Here is a 19933-nt window from a genome sequence, read left to right as displayed (position 1 = left end):
GTCTCTTGTTTGTGCCACTTGACAACGGCAATGGCCAGTGCAGTGTTTACTGCCCCAGTGTGACACAAACCAACCATAAACCTCGCACTCGGTGTCATTCGGAGTTCAGCTGCACTTCTGATGGGGGGAAGCGGCCTGAACTGTGTCTGTTACAAACCCCCAGGAGTGGGGTGAGGAAAGGGGGGGGTGGGTAGGGTTCCAGTAAATGAGGTGTTGTGCTTTCCTCAGCCATAAAAGCAGTGAGCCTCGTCTCAGCACACGACAGGCTACCTTCTACTTCGTATAAACAGGAGTTAGTGGTAGGGAGTATATTTGGGTAATCAGAGGTTTTGGGCTAAATAAAAAGGCGGGTAAGAGTTTAGGTCAGGTCTATGTGTTTTCCTACAGAAACAACCCCCCCCCCCCCCCCCCCCCCCCCCCCCCCGTTCTGTACAGCTGTATCACTTCAACATCCACCTCACTTCATTATCTTGCCACTATCAAATTAATGAATACAGGAGGTTTAATCAGAAAATGGAAGGGGAAAGGAGGCATCTGCTTTGGACACTGGCTTGTAGTAAGTATAACAATGTTTTTTTTAATTAGAAGACTGATTTTAATTAGATTTCAAATAATTATATATATAAATACATATGATAGCTGTAGAGGAGTTCTCACACACACACACACACACACACACTAAGGTGCACTTACACTCGCGCCAACACACTCAGACATGCACGCAAACACAAGCACACATAAGCCGGGGATGTCTAAGCTTGTTTGCTGTAGTTGCCTTTCAAGTGTTTTTTATTTCTTCCCATGGAGAATTTGCTTGTTTTGTAAACTCTAAATGAGCAGCTGTAACCCAACATTTAAGCAAAGTTGTTTCTGTAGGTTCAAGTGTTGTTACGAGTTGCACATGTTCATGGCAAAGGTGTTCTCAGTGGAGAACAAATATGTCTCCAAGTCTTGTTGGACCTCTTTTTCAGACCCACTTCACAGAAGTTGATTTTCTGAATGACTCACATTACAAATGCATACATAATCAAGTACAGCACGATTTTCTGTTAATCTTCTTTCTTTCCTCTTTTTCTTTTTTTTTTAAATAAATGACTATAGATCAGTTTGGTGTCTAAGCAGATAAATTGTCCCATCTAGTGGTGAACCAGGAAACTAAATGATTCATGAGCAAGAAGTCCAGTCTGCCATCTGAAGTAGTGTGACATTGATTTTGATTACAGCACAGTGTTTGCTTCAGGAAGTCTCAAATGTAAGACAGGACTCCTGTAACCTTAATAATTTTTGAATCTATTTCAGGTTCTCTTATCAGAAGCATATGAACGCTTCTATTTTCTATTTCGATTCTATTTCTCAACACTTTTTTTGCTGCAAACTGGCAGCAACCGCCAAACTTTTTCTTGTGCCACATAACAGTACGTAAAAGCTACCTAGACAGATTTAGTGTGTCTGCCTGCTGAGTCACCCCAGACACTTTCATATCTCAGAAGTTGTATCTGTGTCCTCCAAGTCTCATAATTTATTCAGGTTCTATCCATTCATTCAAGTCATCGTAACGAGGTGGGTCGGTGTTTTCATCAGTACATTTAACTTCACAACAGCTGATATACAGCATAGCTATAGCAAGACTGTTCAAACCTGAAAGATGCTGAGCTGACATATATGCTCATACATATGGCCAATGTGTCTTGTGTTTCTGACGCTGCAGAATTTGCATTAGAGCTGTTTGTGGTGTAAGAAAAGACTGTAACGCAGCCATCAATATTTTCTGCATCAATGACAACATCTGTTTCTCATAACTTTGTTGTCCTTTACCTTACTCATGCTTCTTAATTAGATTTTTTTTTTTTTTGCATGTGTGTGTGTTTCAATTCTGAGAAAACAAGCTAGTGCCAGATGTCGGCTTCCCATGGTGTTATGCAAGCATTTAATTCCAGCTTTCAGGGAAAAGGTTTTAATCACAGAAAGTGTAAAGGTGAATTTCAATGCAGAATCATAATGCTACAGAGGTGAATGTACCTTCAGTATTTACAAACTTAAACACACTTTCCTTTTATGAATGAGAAAACTCTTGGCGCTCTTGTGCATACATGGTTTCTGTACATTGTACCCATTGTAATTCTACAGGAAGGCCATGAGAAATGTTCCTAAAAACACACCTGTGTGATCCGTCAGCCACACAGACAAACACTGACCCTCTTTGCCATTGGTCCATCTTCATCCCGGAGAGGTGCAGCCAAACCAATGGTAGTACGTGTTGCTGCATTCAGAGCAGGCGTTGCCTGTGGGGGAAAGTTTAAAAGAGAACGTGTGTCCTCTTGTCCCTCAGCAGAAGCATCAATCAACATGATCCCCATTGTGCTGGCCTCAGTGCTCATTGCTGGCGGTAAGAACATCTGGCATTTTCTAATTCTGTGTGTAATTGTTTCTGCCGTTTTGCAAGTAATGTAAGCGCGGATACGTGCCTGCTCATTACCACACAGGGAGCTCGCCCCCCTGCGGTCCTTTATCAAAAAGAAAAATGATGCAGTTTAAAAGTTTTTCCCGTGTCTCTAAAGCTCACTTCTATCCCCTCTTCGTCCAGCCCTTGGGTGTGGTACACCACCCATTCCGCCTCTGACTTCCCGTGTGGTCAACGGAGTCGATGCCAGGCCTCACAGCTGGCCCTGGCAGGTAGGCTAATATGTACACATCTGTCTGTGTTTTTATACTTACCGGCAAACCTCATGGGTAGAGCATCTGGCTTATTTGTTGTCATACCCAGTGGCTATTGGAAATCCTCTAATTAAAAGAGTGGCTTTTGAATTTAATCTGCACACAGTGCAGTCCATCTATTCATCAGCAACCTGCTGCTTATACTCCGTCCTTTTTGCTGTCCTTTCTTCACCTCCAGATCTCCCTACAGTATGACAAGGACGGCGAGTGGAGGCACACTTGTGGGGGAACTCTGATTGCTGCCAACTGGGTCATGACTGCTGCTCACTGCATTAAGTATGAGCAGCAGAGGAATACAAAGACACAAAACACAAAAACACAACCACCAGTGGACAAATTAAATTCTGGTCCCCAACCCCACATTAAATCCTGTGGGAATTCAATTCAACCAATCACCGCACTATTCAGCTATTTGTACAAACTCCTCTGTCTGGTAGACTCCAGCCTTGACATTTTGCTCTCTCCCACAGTACCGCGTTGTCCTACAGGGTGTATGTGGGCAAATACAACCTGGTGGAGGAAGAGGCTGGCTCCAAGGCTATCCTGCCTGAGAAGATTATTGTCCATGAGAAATGGAACCCTATCTTTGTGGCCTTCGGGTAACACAATCACCACCTCACAATACTGAGAGCAAAGACAGTCTCCTACATATAGTACATCATCATCTCTGTAAAAGTGTATCAATATAGCGTATGGGAACAGGGCTCGAATTACATTTACTTGCTTCAGTCTAAATCATATCCATGAAGAATGTCGACATTTTTATACATGTCAAAGAGCTGCTGAGTAAATGATAAAAAAAGACTGAACCATTTAAAAATATTATTATATTGGTTAATTTTCTTTAAAAAAACAAGCTGACTTTTTCATGCAATAGAGTTCAAAGATTGTAAAGATTGTAATTGAATACATTAATTATTCAGTATTTTTAGACATACAGTAATAGCAAACAGAAAGGACGCAGGAATACAGACTGTACTCTTTCCCATTATCTTATCTGCCTGTGTTTCGCTCGCTTTGCTTTTTGCTCTGGAGGATAATTTTAAATTGCCTGTCAGTACGAACCCCTCACACAGTCTCTCTCCCTCTGTCTCTCTTGCAGTAACGATATCGCCTTGATCAAACTGTCAGAGTCTGCGACTTTGAGCGACCAGGTGCAGTTGGCATGTATCCCCCCTGCTGGCACTGTCTTGTCCAACCTCTACCCCTGCTACATCACTGGATGGGGAAGACTGTACAGTAAGTCGCTGTTTAAAGAAGGCCGAGCTATGTTTATGTGTCTGTTGAGGTATTTACTTTGTTTTTGGTTTTTTTCTTAGTTTGGTATCTACGGGATATTTTATTGTCCTTTAGAGCATTTAGTGCATCTGTGAGATGCATGGATTTATAACGAGCTGTGAGTAAGCATATCTAATTGGGGTAACCTCCAAAGTTCAGATGAAAATCAAATGCATGATATTTTTTGCTGGAAGTTTTAGGGAGGAGGATTATTCCTAAATTGAAAAATGTGGGTCAGACAGTGAATTTGACGCTTTAAGAAATGCTGTAAATCAGCTTTGACTGCAGGCCGGTGTATGTGGATGATGTAGGCTCTGCCTGTGTGTCTTAGCCGGAGGCCCCATAGCTGATAAGCTGCAGCAAGCTTTGATGCCTGTGGCAGACTATGCCACCTGCTCCCAATCTGACTGGTGGGGTATCGCTGTAAGGACCACCATGGTGTGTGCTGGCGGAGATGGAATTGTGGCTGGATGCAACGTAAGTTTGCACTGTGTGTGTTTGTGTACATGGGAAGAGCTGTTTTCTATCGTGTGTTGAAAACTCAAAGCAAATTTGAATGTAATGTGTTCAACTACAAATATACACAGGTAATCACATTTTTCAGAGATTTTATGTTCAAGCTGACAAGAACTGACTTTTTAAAAAAATTAAATTTCAATCATAACTATAAACAACAGTCCTGATTGCAGTTATTTTCTGCCATACCATACACTATTTTAATAAAATGCACAAAACATTAGATCTTCTCTATCTACTTCTATGTCTATTCCCTACTTTCTCCAGGGTGACTCCGGTGGCCCTCTGAACTGTCAGAACGCTGAAGGTGTCTGGGAGGTGCACGGTATTGCTAGCTTTGTGTCCGCCCTTGGCTGCAACTATGAGAAGAAACCCACTGTCTTCACCAGAGTCTCTGCCTTCAACGACTGGATTGACCAGGTAACCAGAACCACAGCTGCTTGTAAACAAACATCTCTTGTTCTAATTCTCTTTCCTCTTTTCCTATTTTAAGTAATGACTCATTCCTTCTTGCAGGTTATGATGAGCAACTAAGGAAGATGGCAATAAATAAATTTTTAAAGAAGACCTGGAGAGCTGCGTGTATTTTGTGTGTTATTTCAATACCCATCACATTAAAGCACACTCAGGTCTGACAAACTCGAATTCAAATTTCATTAAAAAAAAGAGAGAAAAATAAAAGAAAGAAACTGGGCATCTCTACAGCAAATTATTTTACCCTGTTCATAAAAGTTTGCCAGGCATGGAAACAATGTCACCCGTCGTCCAGCAGGTGTCCTCGTACACTCTTGATAGGTTAAATTGGTTCTGACAGCTTTCCAAAGCAGGATTCTGTGTATTGTTTATGCCTGGAACAAACGCAGCAAACACAAGATATTTCCCTCAAATAGCTCACTGTAGTCAAGCATGTGATTCATAAAAATAAATATGCAGTGATATTTTAAATAGCAACTTTCATATTGAGAGTAAGTGACTGATATTTGTTGTGAAGAAGAAGAAAAAAGACTATCCTGCAAGAACCTGTCCTGGTTTGATACTCTATCCTGTATTTTCAGCACAGGGGACCGCAATACTCTGCTGGGAATTTCTTCATTAAAAACAGTGCTCTGAAAATGAAGAAGGCCAGAATGAAAAAAAAAGTTAAGATTCTGTCTTTTGTTTATGCTGTGATGAGATGATAGAAGCAGTAATGAGAGAAAGATGGGGATGGATTGGGTTGGGAGGGGAAGATTAAAAAAAATTAATTGCTTCTCACTACTGCCTTTTCTGTTTCACTCTTTCTTTCTTTTCTCTCTCTCCCTCTCTCTGTCACATTGGCGAGACACACACATATGCGCACACTTATAAGCTTTGGCAGGTTAATGGAGGTAATGTGAATGCCTGTGACGCATTCATTAGACATGACACGTCCTGCAAGAGCGAGTAATAATGAAGTCGTGTGTGTGTGTGTGTGTGTGTAAAGAGCAGACAGAAGCACAGACATGAAGGCACTGTTTTGCTGCATATCCATGATTCTCAGGCTGTATTTGATCTCATCTCTGATGTAATGAATCACACATCTTTTGGGGCTTTCACATGAAGCATCAGCCTGTGATCCATTCTAATTATTTCCTCCGAGGTCCCATGTAGGCTGAGCCTACACTAATTTAGTGATCCTTAAAAATATACCTGATAAGGCAACTCTAAGGGTATACCGATTTTTTAATACAGTTTACAACTAAAACCCACAGATTACAAATATAATTGTTATTCAGTATTGTAATAATCAAGATAATGTAGCGGAGGAATATCACAACATCAAATCAGCTATAGATAGTTACACATGACATGACATGAATGGACTAAAAATGTAATAGCAACTAGATGAAAGCAATAAATCTTGACTATTATTAATAAAAACTTTCAAACATGACAGGTAGCATGTGATGCTCCAGGATGAATCACATCTTTAGCACATTTGCTGCTGTATTTAATTCCATTTTAATTCCATTTATCAACTAGATCTTGTAGCAGTTATTACACTGCCATCCCCTGTTCAGTACTTGAAATATAGCTTAAATGTGCAGCAGTGTATGAGCCACTGATTAAACTACTGCAGTCTGGATTTGTTCCCCTGAAAAACTTCTCTGTGCAACCGGCAGTGAGAGTGAGCGTGGGACCACAAAAGATTTCTTTGTGTCTGTCTGAACTCTGGGTCAGGATAGCTCCCTCCCATCTTACACACACACACACACACACACACACACACACACACACACACACACACACACACACACACACACACACACACACACACACACACACACACACACACACGTGGCTTTCAGTCTTTGTGAGGACACACAGTGACATTCCCTGTTGCTCCTTACCCTTTATCCCTAACCGTCACAATTACCAAATGATCACCCGAACCCTAACATACTCGGCACTGTTGGGCCAAAATGCCCTCACTTTTTCAAAGACGTCCTTCATTCCAGAAAAGAAGGACAGACAAGTGTTTGCACACATACCGTGGATGAGAGGGAGACCGAGAGAATAGAGCAGAATCCCCCAGGGACACCCTGCTGTTGTGTTGAATACCAATGAGGAAAATGGAGTCAACGAATTTAAGGTCTGTGTGGCTTCTGCTCAGCTGCGTGCTTTTTAGTAGGTAGTTGTGACTGACTCCAGTTAACCATATACAGTAAAAAACATTAATATTAGAATATAGCTGCAGCTTTATTGTGTATTTCTATAAGTAAAGCATATTTTTAACAACACTCTCAGATTGTGTCAAAAGATTCTTTCAAACTGTCCTAACTTCTTTGCAAAGTTCCAGCAGCTAGACCAAAGTTCTGTCCATTTAATCAAGACGAGATCTCTTTTATTGCATTGCACTGTCTTGTCACTGAATGTTTAGGCTGAACCTCTTGCACTGTGCACACACTGGATCTTCACCGTTGTGACGGGGGGAAAGCCCTTGATGGGATGTTCCAGGAGCGTTTTTATAAATAGTCTGTAGTAACAGGCTGAGGGAGGGGAGGAAAGGGGAGGGGCAGGCGGGGATGATGAGCAGCCACAATGACAGAAGCATCTCCGCTCTGTCGCCCTGCGCCTGTCAGCAGTCAGTCACTAACCGACTTGATTACAAGTCTGAAACTCCGCTAGTGACCAGGCCCACTGGTTGCTGCTGAACTACGCCCCACGGGCTCGCAGTTTGGTGACCTACTTCGGGGTAAAAGTTCCCTTTTTTTTTTTTTTTAAAGAAACGTCGCGGTGAACTTGCTGAAGATTTGGAAGTCATTCCTTATAATCCGTTTTGCTCTTGGGGTGCGCACCAAGACAACAAATGCGTGGACTCGAGGCTTCCGATTGGAGTGTCAAGTAGGCTGCTGTATTAAGTGTTTTTTTTTGTTTGTTTTTGTTGTTGTTGGGTTTTTTTTAGGAACTTCAGTCACAGGATACGAGGGTGGGGGGTCGCTCATTCGGCTAGTCTGCAGCCAGGTGATGCATTATGCATAAGTAATCTTCTGTTTTCCATGTGGTGTCTGTTTGTTTTTGTTCGTGCCTACACTGTCCTCTTGTTTGATGTTGTAAGCATGCCATATTTTCATACATTTGCATCAGATTATTTGCATTTTGCCGCAAAAGGCCTGTATGTGACACCATTCACAGAGAACACACAACCTGGAGGCTCTATTGAACTGTTGAATTACTCTGGTTTCAGACTTAAATCTTAACTCTTTTCTGAGTCACTGAGCTCAGAGACATTGCATACTATAGTTATCTTTATATTGATTGTGCGCGTTTATGTTAAACCTAAAATCTATGTTTTCTCGAGTTCTATATTTAATTTTTTTTTAAAAATATATTAAAATAAAATTAGATTTTAAAAATTCTAAATATTAAGGCTATCCGAAAAACATGTGGTCGTTTTGAATTTGATGATGCAATATGTGTTTTAAACAAGCTGGCCCACTGGATTGGTAAATATGCCTCTGGCGGAGTAGGCCATGGTCCTTTTTCCTCTTCAGCCTGGAGCGCAGAGTCCATTTAAAAAAAAAAAAAAAAAAAAAAAAAAGAATTTCAAAGTTTTTATTGCCATGTTTATCAGTGTGTTGCATCACCTCTTCTGTAAGAACCAGAGAGCCTAAGACATCAATTTTGAAAGACAAATGTTTTCCCATTCTTGATTGATATTGGATACCAAATGCTTAACAGTTAGGTGCCTCATTTGACCTATATTACCTTGATAAAACCTCAGACTTTTTCAGTCTTTGACTGGTGGGGAAAAATAGGAAGGCTAATGTTACGTAAGGCCCAAAATGGCCTCCGTACAAGAAAGTAGTAGCTCTAATATTGACCAGTAACGAACCACCACACGCACACTGTAATGGGTTACACAAGATTTATTTGTTCTTTCTCCGGGTAAAACAAGACAACTCTGGCCAGGAATCCAAGGCCCAAAGCCACCGCGGTCAGGGTTGTTAGCCTGGTTACAAACAGGGGAAAGGTGGTCACTTGGAAGAACAAGCAGCCAAAACGTATCAATCCTGCAGCTTCCTCAAAAAGGCTTGCCACCCACCTTGGTAAATGGCCTGTATTTATATAGCGCTTTACTAGTCCCTAAGGACCCCAAAGCGCTTTACATATCCAGTCATCCACCCATTCACGCACACATTCACACACTGGTGATGGCAAGCTACATTGTAGCCACAGCCACCCTGGGGCACACTAACAGAGGCGAGGCTGCCGGACACTGGCGCCACCGGGCCCTCTGACCACCACCAGTAGGCAACGGGTGAGGTGTCTTGCCCAAGGACACAACGACCGAGACTGTCCAAGCCGGGGCTCGAACCGGCAACCTTCCGATTACAAGGCGAACTCCCAACTTTTGAGCCACGATCGCCCCACCTATTCAGGCCTGACTTCGTTCGAGGCTGGGTCTCCACATCACATCCTGGGAGCTGGAACTTCCCCAAAACTGGTCCAGTTTCCTTGTCAGGGGCACAGAGAGTCTCCAGTCCAGTGTTTGTTTTCCTGCCTTCCAGCACATCCACTCACATCCCAATAAGAATGAGTCCTCCCTCCAACATCCTCAGTTTATTTTAAAAGCAAAACCAGGCCAGGTTAAAAATCTTTTCCATTAAAATGTGCACACTTCATCCTGGATCTTCGAAGCTTCCCTGCTTCACCAGTGTCCTACAAAAAAACAACGACAACCCCTACTTCCTGTTTCCTCTCCCCTTTATAGAGAAGGGCTCCAATCCTCCCCAATCAGCTGCTCCCTGTATTCAACTCCAAATAGCTGGCAGCTGGACTAGAGTAGAATCTCCACTCCCACATGGGTGTGGCCCACACCTCACATCAAACACAAAAAACACCAAAGCATGCAATTAATACAAAACAAAATCTAAAGAAATGCCAACCCAAAAGCTTAGTGGGGATTCTCTCCATCCTTTTCCACCATGCTATACTCTGTAACACTAGCTTAGCACCAAGACTCTTGGGCAGTAGAGCTCATCCCCTGCTGTACAACATGCAGAATGTGGTTTGGGACTGTCTCGCTGAAATAAGCAATGCTTTCCCAAGAAAGCTTGAATGGCAAAATGTGCTGCTCCAAAAGCTGTGTATTTAAAAGTGAATGGGGCTTACAGATGGCCAAGTTACCCAAACCATGTGCACTAATGCAGCCTCATCGTCTCACAATCTCTGGCTTTTGAGCTGTATGATGAAAGTAAGCTGAGTGATTCAGCCTGGAGCTCAATGTGTATTTTTTCCAAGAATTCTAAAGTTTTGATTGGCCGACCAGAGGACAGTTTTCCACTTTGCCTCAGTCAATCCAAAATGAGCTCGCACCTAGAGAAGTCAGCTAAATTTTAACCTAGTTTATATTGTTTTTTCTTTTCATGTGTCAAAGTTTCAACTTTCACGTGAGGATGCAGCAACAATTTGTGTTGTTTAGAAGTGTTTCTAAAGCCTACTGATGGCTCTTTGCATTGCAGTGTCATTTAAGGACCCGAAGGTCACAGCCTGTCAATACTTTCAGATGTATTTCTTTTATTTTTGAATGCCTTTGCTTTCTTCCAGCATTGCTATTAAAATGTATTCATCTTTTTAATGAGAACAAATTACCCTTGTATTTAGTAAGACGTGGACCACAATTACCTTCTCTGGGAAGTATGAGTTATGAAAATGTGTTATATTAGTGATAATGAATAACAACATGACTCCTCTTGTTATATGCACCAGTGATTGTCTGAAATTAACATAAGCATGCAGTGCTCTGATCTAATATATTGCTTACACTCATTTGATTTTCCCCCCTCTCTAGTAGACACATGCAGACTCTTCCCCGTCACATTCCACTGCTATCTAATAACCTACAAATTCCTCGCTTTGGCTCTGATTGGAAATGTAAACCCAGTAGTCACACTTAGTGTGACTGTTGTGGGAAAAAAGAAACCCTTCCTCGTAGGGCTGTTCGATATAACGATATATATCGGGTGACGATATAAAAACGTCTATTGTTTCATTTTATGCTATCGTTTGTTTCATGGTGTCACAAAATAAACTGTTTACAGCAATTTTTTTTTTCATCGTTTTTATGGTCACTGTAGTGGCTATATTAATTTCTTAAAGTTCTCTCTTTCTCTTATATTTAATATAACCACACTACAGACAGACAAGCGCCTGTTTTTATGCGTTGTGTTTAGCAACAACTAGGTAACACCATCGCGTGTCCGCTTGTTTATGTTCCACATAAACCTTTCACAATAAAGCTCAAGATCCTGTTGAGACTTTTCAAAATAAACTGAATCACGTGAAAGAGTAGATTGTTTACGGATGAGAAGTAAAAAAAAGAGCCGCCAGGTGCTAAAAAAAATAAACCTTAGACTCAAACGTTAGAACAGGCTTTTCCCCGCAGCACGCCGTGTATTAAATGCTCACAAAGAAAACGGCGGCTGTTACAACTTATGTCTAAAAATGTGTAGTTTCATGCATCGGTTAAAACACTCGACTCCAGGTACATGACGCGCAGCTGGAAACACTTCCCGCAAGACGAGCTGCCCGAGATTCACAGAATTTACAGAAAATGTTACATTTTTGTGATTTATATCGTTATCAGACAATAGAATTCTTATATCGGGATATGAGACATATGGGACATATCGCACAGCCCTACTTCCTCGGGTTGTTTTGGAAATATCCTGAAAAACTGTGCAGGCAGTTTTATTGACAGTTGTCCCAGTTAGTCATTATGAGGATAATTTTCCCCACAGTAGCCCCACCAGCATCCTGAGAGGGACCCATCTGGTGCAAAGTGAAACCAGCTTTGTGTGTTGGAAAGAAGATCAAATATATCACTGTCATCTACTGTATCTTGTAGCTATCCATCTTTATTTGGCTTGGTCATAAAATGCCTATAAAGGGAAGGATAACTTTGAAATGAGTTCTCAACAGTAGGCTTGGACTGTTGTGGTATTGCCCTCAGTTGGGGAGAAGAGGAAATATGTGGTCTCATTAGAAATGCATTAGAGGGAAGGGAGAGAGGTATAGAAGTGGGGAGATGAGCTCAAGTTTTTATCTGTTAAACTCTGAGAGGGAAAATATTCACACCCTCCATCTCATGCTTGAACTGGCTTCTCTTTCCCCCCCTTTCACTCTGTCAGTCTCTCTCTCTCACACACACACACCAGTACACCTCAGTGACCCATTTAATATCAGCCACAAAACTGGCAACTATATTCCCACATATTCCTCCTGAAAACACATCAATGCTAAAACTCATCCACAATAATTCAGCAAGAAAAAGTGCTTACCCGCACCTTCTTTATCATCTTAATAACCTCTTTGCTCTCTGCCAGTATAAAGGAAACTGATAAAAAAAGGATGTTGTGACACACAAAGAGAGTTTCTTGTCCCGTAATGCCCTCCTGTTACACACTGATTATTCAAATTTAACAGTGGTCCTACAATGCTTTTTCTCTGCATCTGTCTGACACTTTTCCTTCACATTAGTAGCACTAAGAAATAATAATACTCCATTGTGTATCTTTATGAAAATATTCTGTAAGATCCCTTATTTAACACTGAAATAACACTTTCAACATAAAAAAAAGCCTGTTTGATACATATGTAGGTTGTTCCATATATAACACCTGCAGGAATGAAGCACCTTGGCCTACAGTCTAAGTTGTCAGAGGAAATAATCTGTACTGAGCTGACCTCGTTCATGGAAGCAGCATGCTCATATGATAGGCAGGTTAACTGCAGCCAAGTGTGTCGCAGCTTGAGTGTGTACTGGCAAAAGTGCATGAAATATGGATTGACCGTGTTCATGTTATGCATTTCCTTTCTTTTCAGGGATAATCTGTGGAGCTGGGGTATCTAACAGACCTCAGGCTGACCACCAGGATCTTGGAGACCACTGTCCCACCTACCATGGAGCATGAACTGAGAAATGGCCTGTCTATATGGAGCATCGTGGCCATTGTTTGCAACTCTGTGGTAGGCTTTCTCATCGTCATCCTGTTTGTCATCCTCTACAAGGCCTGCAAAGTACCTTCACACCAAGAGAAAGTGCCTGCTTTTGCAGCAAAGCTGGAGCAGAAGAAGGATGAACAGAAGTATATGCTGACTGCAGCCTAATCGAGACCCATAGGTATGAACTCTAATGGAGCTGGACATCATATATGCATGCCGTTACATTCCGTCTGTATCTCCTTTTGTGTTACATAAATCACTGTTTACATCTCTGCATCTTGACTGTGCCAGTGAGTGAAGCTCAGAGTAAGCTAACTGCATTAAGAGTTGTGGCAAGACCAACAACAACAAGCGGGCCCAATCCTCTTATCTCTGCTGTGCATCGCGGGGACTGTCCATCTGTCAGTCAGTTTGGTTTTGCTCGGCACAGATTCACCATGATCTCCTCCTCTGCTCTGTTCCTTTTCAACCCTCCATCTGAAGCCACAGAGCGGATGTGGAGGACGAACAGCAAAGTTAACTGGGAGAGAGGAACTGAGGTGACAACGTTGGTCGAGAGGCACGAAGACATAAAATCACATTTTTAGTAGTAAAGAGAAAAAGCAACAGCAGCTGGGATATTTTTTTCCCCATAGCTGCACACTAATGATGCCAGCAACAGAGCGGCAGAAACACGACAGGTAGACACTAAAAACCCAAACGAGGCAGAAAGAAGAAAGGTGTAGCTGGAGGATGTGTGTCAGTCAAGACAGACAGAGATAAAGTTTGGTTTATATTTGGTGGGGATTGATGAAGTGCAAGGGAAGGATAGGAAAGGGGATCCTTTGATGTGTTGTTGACAGAAAAGAAAGCTCGAGGGCCCTGTTTGATAGTCTCCCTGTTTGACACACAAGTCTCTGCTTCCACTGATCCAACTCCCACGGGATTAAATGTAACAGTAAAATGCGTTACTCGTGTCCTGGTGTGCATCCCTTTCATTCTGTGGGTTTCTCCAAAATGTTTATAAGCAGCCATCATCGGAAATGACACGACTTACAGAACAGGAGTGAGCAGTGTGTTTATTGTAGTGGATGTTCTCCAGCTGTTAACTGTGTGATATAAAGATTATGTTGCGGATGGAAGAGAGATAAGAGCCAACAGACTGACTGGCAAAATGACAAAACGTATATGCATATATGTATGCACACAATAGATTTTGTTTCAACTATTGAGAGGGCTCTGTGTTTTAATGCTTTCATTTTGTAGTTTAGGATCTCAGGTTAACTTAATACATATATGATTTTGTCTTTTGTGTTCTACTTACTTTAAAGAGGATACTTGTACAAATGATAATGCTGATGCTGTTACACTTGCTGGATTGATTATTAGTGGCTAAATTCTGGAATATTTCTGAATCATATAAATTCAAATTATAATGCAGCTTCTTATATGTGAAGATTTTTATATTTCATGTGATTGCCCTTGAACTGAGTGTCACAGCTTTGCTTGGCTTCCAAATACACCAACATTTGGTTCATTCTAAATTTTCCAAAGGTGTGAAAGTGAAACTGGTGACCTGTTCAGGGTGTACCCAGATTCCCTATGACAGCTGAGGTAGGCTCCAGCAATCCCTGCTGGATAGGTACTTAAGGAAAATGAGACATGGACAAAAAAGCAATCGCAGTATCATTCAGCATCATTGTGAACTAAGCAGCTTTGTTTTATGTTTGCCACACGATGAGATTAAGTTATCTTTGGTACTGAATATGCTTCTTTTTTTCTTTTTCTTTTTTTGTAATGAACTAAATGATCACTCAAACAACATTCAAAAGAATAGCTGATCTTGAAATTAATCATTTGTTGCTGCCTTACAGATTAATGCTATTGTCCTCCATGCCATGCAATCTTGACAGTCTATTTTGTATCAACAATAAACTCATTTACTCTTGTTTCTAACTAATGTGGTCTGCAATCAGTGTTGCTCTGCCCTTTCAGTGTGTATCACCATCATTTTCCCTCCAAATTATTTAAACATTAGTGCTTGAATTAAAATAACAATTGACTTCAACCTCCTGCACTGAAGTAATCAATGTGGAACACACTAACCTCAGCAGTGACCCACATCCTGTTGTTAGTGAACTACAAGTGTGTAATTCTTATCTTGTAACCACAATCCAGCATCATTATAACGGCCGTGGGGTTGGGGAACTTGCGAGTGCTTACTATGGATACATTTTTCTTTGAGTGACAGTTAACATCATTATATGGTGTTTCTTATATTTTGGTCATTATTTTTCTCCGTATGGCTTCAGCACACTAAAGGGCACGAGCAGAAAAAAAACTACGTTGCCTTACCAAAATACTGTACTCATGCTATGTGCAATATTTAGAATCTTCTGCTCCACCGTAAACTGAAGAAACAACAAACGGGCATAAGGAAATTTAATAGGCTAAATTGTTGTCGATTAAGCCAACTATATATAAAATAATCATGAGCCAGTCCACCTTTTCCATTTTCAGCATTAAACAGACACACTAAAGATGTTAGAGGATCCTTTGTATCAGTAATGTAGTTCATTCTTCCTATATGCCATACTGAGTACTTTTTTGTTACATATGTAAAACTGGATGCTGAATTTCTACTGGAATAATTATAGTCATGGTGCTTTTACACTGATTTTTGCTGATTTTTTTGTTTTTGTGGCTCTTTAAAGTCGAAGAACTAACAAGATTAAAAAGAGTCATGCATTTGTCAGATCTTCTGAGAAGAGATTAAAAATCTCTCTATATATTAACTAAATGTCAGATTAGCGTGTGCGTGCTTGAGAGACAAAAGCTGCGATTACATGTGTGCACATGTGTAAATACATTGGTTTATAGCACATGTGAGGCAGATGGGCTGATGACTTGAAGCCGCTCGTCAGCTGTGCAGTGTTTATCTGCTTCACTCCTATTTATCTGCCTGCCAGTTTCCCTCTCTATCGCTGTCTCTTTGGCAGGCTTTCCCTTATTTGTTTCCCATCTAACGAGACAAATGCCAAAGTTCGGCAAACTGGCCAGAAAAGATCCAGCGATCTACCCCACAGTGAGCTGCTTGGATGATGAAGGTCAGCACAGTCTGACTCACAGTGTCTGAACCACTGCACTGATGTTTTTAAATGTGATTTTCTCTTCAAGACCATTGAAGGCATTCACTACTATAACTGACAATGCTTATTATCAATAAGCAAAGGCATTCACTAATCGTCCATCCAGTCATCCATCTCCTGACTGTCATACTTACACTGATTCATTAATCTCAGATTTGGTGCTTACTGTGAGTTCATCGAGTTGAGATTGAAGATAGCCACTGAACTCTGCATCACTCTCACCATGCTGCATCACACAGCAGCAAATTCCCTCCATCTTCCAGTTGTAGCTGAGAAGGAAGAGGGTCACTGAACTCAACATGGTGTTATATAATGATAGCTGCAAATATCAGAGACAGAGAGATTACTAATAAATATATGAGGGACCAGTAATCTGCAACTCCATCTGCACTGCTGGAGGGGTTGCATAACCCACATCAGGCCACACTGAGTCATTGCTAGTGGCTACGTCTAAATGCGTGTCTCTCGGTGTGCTGCAGAGCAATCGCCAAAGGATCAAATGTTAATCTATAATTTGGATGCTGCATGGCCAAAAATTTTGTGGAGTTTCTTTCAGATCTCAGAATCTTATGTAATCTATCATTTAATTTAGCGGCTTCAAATAAAGCCTTTCAGGTGGCTGAAAGTATGAATCCATGCCGTAAAGTGAGCAGTGCGAGTGTGGATGTGTATGCATGTGTGTTGTATTACTGTTCTTGTGCATGAATAATTCATGACAAACTCCGAATCACACCTAATCAGAACTTCATGCCAGGACCCTGATAAAGTCACTCAACACCATTAAATGCACAGAGACATACAACCATTAAATAGACTTTGACAACTGTGCGGCTCTGACATTGAAATGGTAGCAATTTAGTTCAATTTAGTCAATAGGAATGTTTACTCTGTCAAAAGAGGTCTAATTATAGCGTGAAACAACCTCATATAATGGTGTTGATGGGCATAGCATCAGTATGCAAGAAACAGCAAACACAATGGAACAGAGGTGAGTGTGTGTGAGCTCAAGAGGAACAGAAGAGCAAGAAGAAAAATAAGAATCATATATATACATTTTTTTATCCTTTCATTAATTTTCAATTATACCTTTTTCATTTTGTGCCTCAGGAATTAATAGCACCTTATACTGTTCAAACTAAGAAAGCCACACAGATAAGCAGATTAGCTGGGAAGGACCTCAAAACGCTTGGATTTATCAGAATAAAATGCTACAACCCACTTGACCCTGCACACATCTCATTGTCATTCATCCTCCATGTAGCCTGTGGCCCTGTCTTCTGTAGATATAGACTGCCACCTGCTGGTTTAACCTTTAATGTGGGCTTCCTTCCCCTTTTGACTGTACAGTGGATGATTGCTGCAACGATCCTTCTCTATTACTGTGCAGCAGAGCATACTATTGCTGCTCTCTGCTGGTATTTCCAGGTAAGGACAATATGCAGTCAGACGTGTCAGTGACTTTTACTGAGAACGAGTGGCATGGTCTGCTGGCAAGCCATCATTATCCAGAGATTATTTTCCTAAGAATGTATAATTTATGGGCTCCACGAAGGCGATTTGATTGTTTCATTCAGCGAAGGCTTTTTAAAGTTGCGTGATGCTCTTTCTATTTGTTCTCATCCAGGCACAGAGGAAGAATGCTAATTAAAAATACAAGGCTTATTTATTTTTGTAATGAATTTAACAACTTACACTATGCAAAGGAATTGTTGCCAGGGATTTTTACAGGTAAAGGACAGAAGTTTGGCAGTTTAAAGACCCAAAATAACAGTTTTAAATTTTCAAGCTGTAGTTAGTTCCACATAGACGAGACCTTAATCCACAAATTAAATATGCAGCTATGTAAAAATTACTTCCCACTAAAGGCTCTGCATTTGGATTCTGTTTAATATGTGTTTTTTAATTAACGTATTTAAAGCATCAAAAGTATCAGCCCCTAACAAGATCATTTGTTAAGGTAATAACTTATTAAGTCTATTACCTCTACAGACTACTTTAAAATTTCATTATATTTGTATTTCAAGAAGCCTGGAGTAAAAGTACTTAAGTGAAGTAGCAGAATACCTTAGATTGTACTGGATTAATTGTGATTCGTTAAATTTCACTGCTTTTTGTTTTGTGAAATTATATAACTGTCAGGTTTTCTTGGATATTTGCATAATTATATGTACAATGTACAGTTTTTGTAATTTTGCCTCCATACATGGCCACAAGGATTTTAAATCAATATATATTTGAAGTGAAGACTTTTAGCTTTAAGTACAGGGATTCAACAAAATTATTGCATTAAGTGTTTAGGAACAAAAGCCCCTTTTATGCATTAAAGGCTCAGAAGCACTTGGAACAATTTACAGACAAGACGTTTATGGCCAGGTAAGTAGATAAAAAATCCAGAGTAGATCCCAAGTACTGAACTTTTCACTTGAACTCTTAACAACTCCAAAAAGATGTCAGTGCAGGTGAAAGAGGCCATCATGACTGACTAAACCAAATAAATCTATAAGAGAGACAGCAAAAACAATCTGCTACAGTCCTCAAAAGAAGGAATACTCAGCAACACCAAAAGGTCTGAAAGACCACAGACCTTGCGAAATCTTTGCTTGGTTAAGAAAAACCCCTTTGCAACATCTAACCAAGTCAGAAACACTCCTAAGGAGGTGAGATCTACAATCAAGAGACATTCACATGAGTAGAAAAAGGATTTAGAAACCAGGGTTGGGTTAATAGATAATGAGCTAAAGCATACTGCAAACACAAGAGTTACTCAAGGCAAAGAAATATGATACAATAGCCAGCCCAATGACCTGATCTTATTTCAATAGCACATTCTTTTCCGTTACTGTAGACATAACTGCAGGCAGTGAGACTCACAAACAATCATGTTTACTATGTATTAATCTGCTGTAATTCCTAAACACTCAATGGAATACCTTTTAAAAATGAGAAAATCTGCACTTTAATCATGCATTGATTATTTGATTTAAAATCCACTGTGGTGTTGTAGAGAGACAAAATTACACAAAGAAAAAAATCTTTGTCTAAACACTTACAGATGTAACTGGAGATAACCATCTGCTTTGTACAGACATGCTTCTTTTTACTTATTTTGTGGTCCCACTGGCTATAGACTGGTGCCCAGTAAGTGAAATGCAACTCAGTGAGAATGAAATCAGATGTTTGCTGCAGTCATTTAAAACATATTTTACCTTTTTAAACATCAAAAGCTCTTTGGTAGCTTTGACTGTTTCTTGTATCGATATGTTTATTACTGATCCATCATCCAGTGAAATGTGATGCTTTTGTCTAATTTTTAGTACACAGAATTCCCTTTCATATCTGCACATGTCATGCTCAGCAAGTGGGTAAATAATAATGACATGCAAGACATGAGTTCACTCTGAACAGTTCTTTCCATCATTATATCAAAGTTGTTTTTGTATTTTACGAAGACAAAGAACTTTTCCCCATATGTTCATAGTTTTTGTTTGTTTGTTTGCTTGTTTGTTTTTTAGAGCTCCAGTAATTTCTTTACCTTTGAAAGGGAAACATATCCAAAACACTCCAAAAGACCAGTGTCTAGTTGTCTCCTGATCATTGCTTTTCTGTTAATGAACACAAGCCTCCTTATTTAGGAAAACAAGGCAGCTATTATAACTTTCTGATTTTGTTTTCCTCTTGCATGATAACCTCTTTACCGTTCATAGTGCCATCCAACTCCACTTCCATTTAAATGAAGCAGTGCTCTGCCACATGTTTGCTTTTTAGTATATGAAAAATCACACTTAGCAGCGAGCTACTAGTTTTGAATCACTGCATTTGGGACACAGTGT

At 40.5% G+C, this 19933-nt stretch overlaps 1 protein-coding gene and 1 long non-coding RNA gene across 2 annotated transcripts; both read left to right on the top strand.

The window, feature by feature from the left end:
* Positions 1-2229: 2229 nt before the first annotated feature.
* ela3l (elastase 3 like) lies at positions 2230-5074 on the top strand. The gene is made up of 8 exons (XM_086313960.1): positions 2230-2386; positions 2585-2673; positions 2894-2991; positions 3186-3314; positions 3818-3954; positions 4325-4470; positions 4777-4929; positions 5026-5074. The coding sequence occupies exons 1-8, from the start codon at positions 2245-2247 to the stop codon at positions 5041-5043; spliced, it is 912 nt and encodes a 303-aa protein (XP_086170086.1). The 5' UTR covers positions 2230-2244; the 3' UTR covers positions 5044-5074.
* Positions 5075-7554: 2480 nt separating this feature from the next.
* On the top strand, positions 7555-12936 carry LOC147317212 (uncharacterized). The gene is made up of 3 exons (XR_015131813.1): positions 7555-7723; positions 7934-7992; positions 12856-12936. It is a non-coding gene; the product is annotated as an uncharacterized LOC147317212 (long non-coding RNA).
* The last annotated feature ends 6997 nt before the right edge of the window (positions 12937-19933 follow it).

This window comes from Aulonocara sp. 'chitande type north' Nkhata Bay, linkage group LG12 (assembly GCF_057382095.1).
Source record: "Aulonocara sp. 'chitande type north' Nkhata Bay isolate Kocher_YH1m ecotype deep benthic linkage group LG12, A_spYH_male_GT1.1, whole genome shotgun sequence".
In the NCBI taxonomy this organism is placed as follows: domain Eukaryota; kingdom Metazoa; phylum Chordata; class Actinopteri; order Cichliformes; family Cichlidae; genus Aulonocara; species Aulonocara sp. 'chitande type north' Nkhata Bay.
The sequence above is the reverse complement of the archived record's forward strand: the minus strand, read 5'-3'. Positions and strand labels throughout refer to the sequence as shown.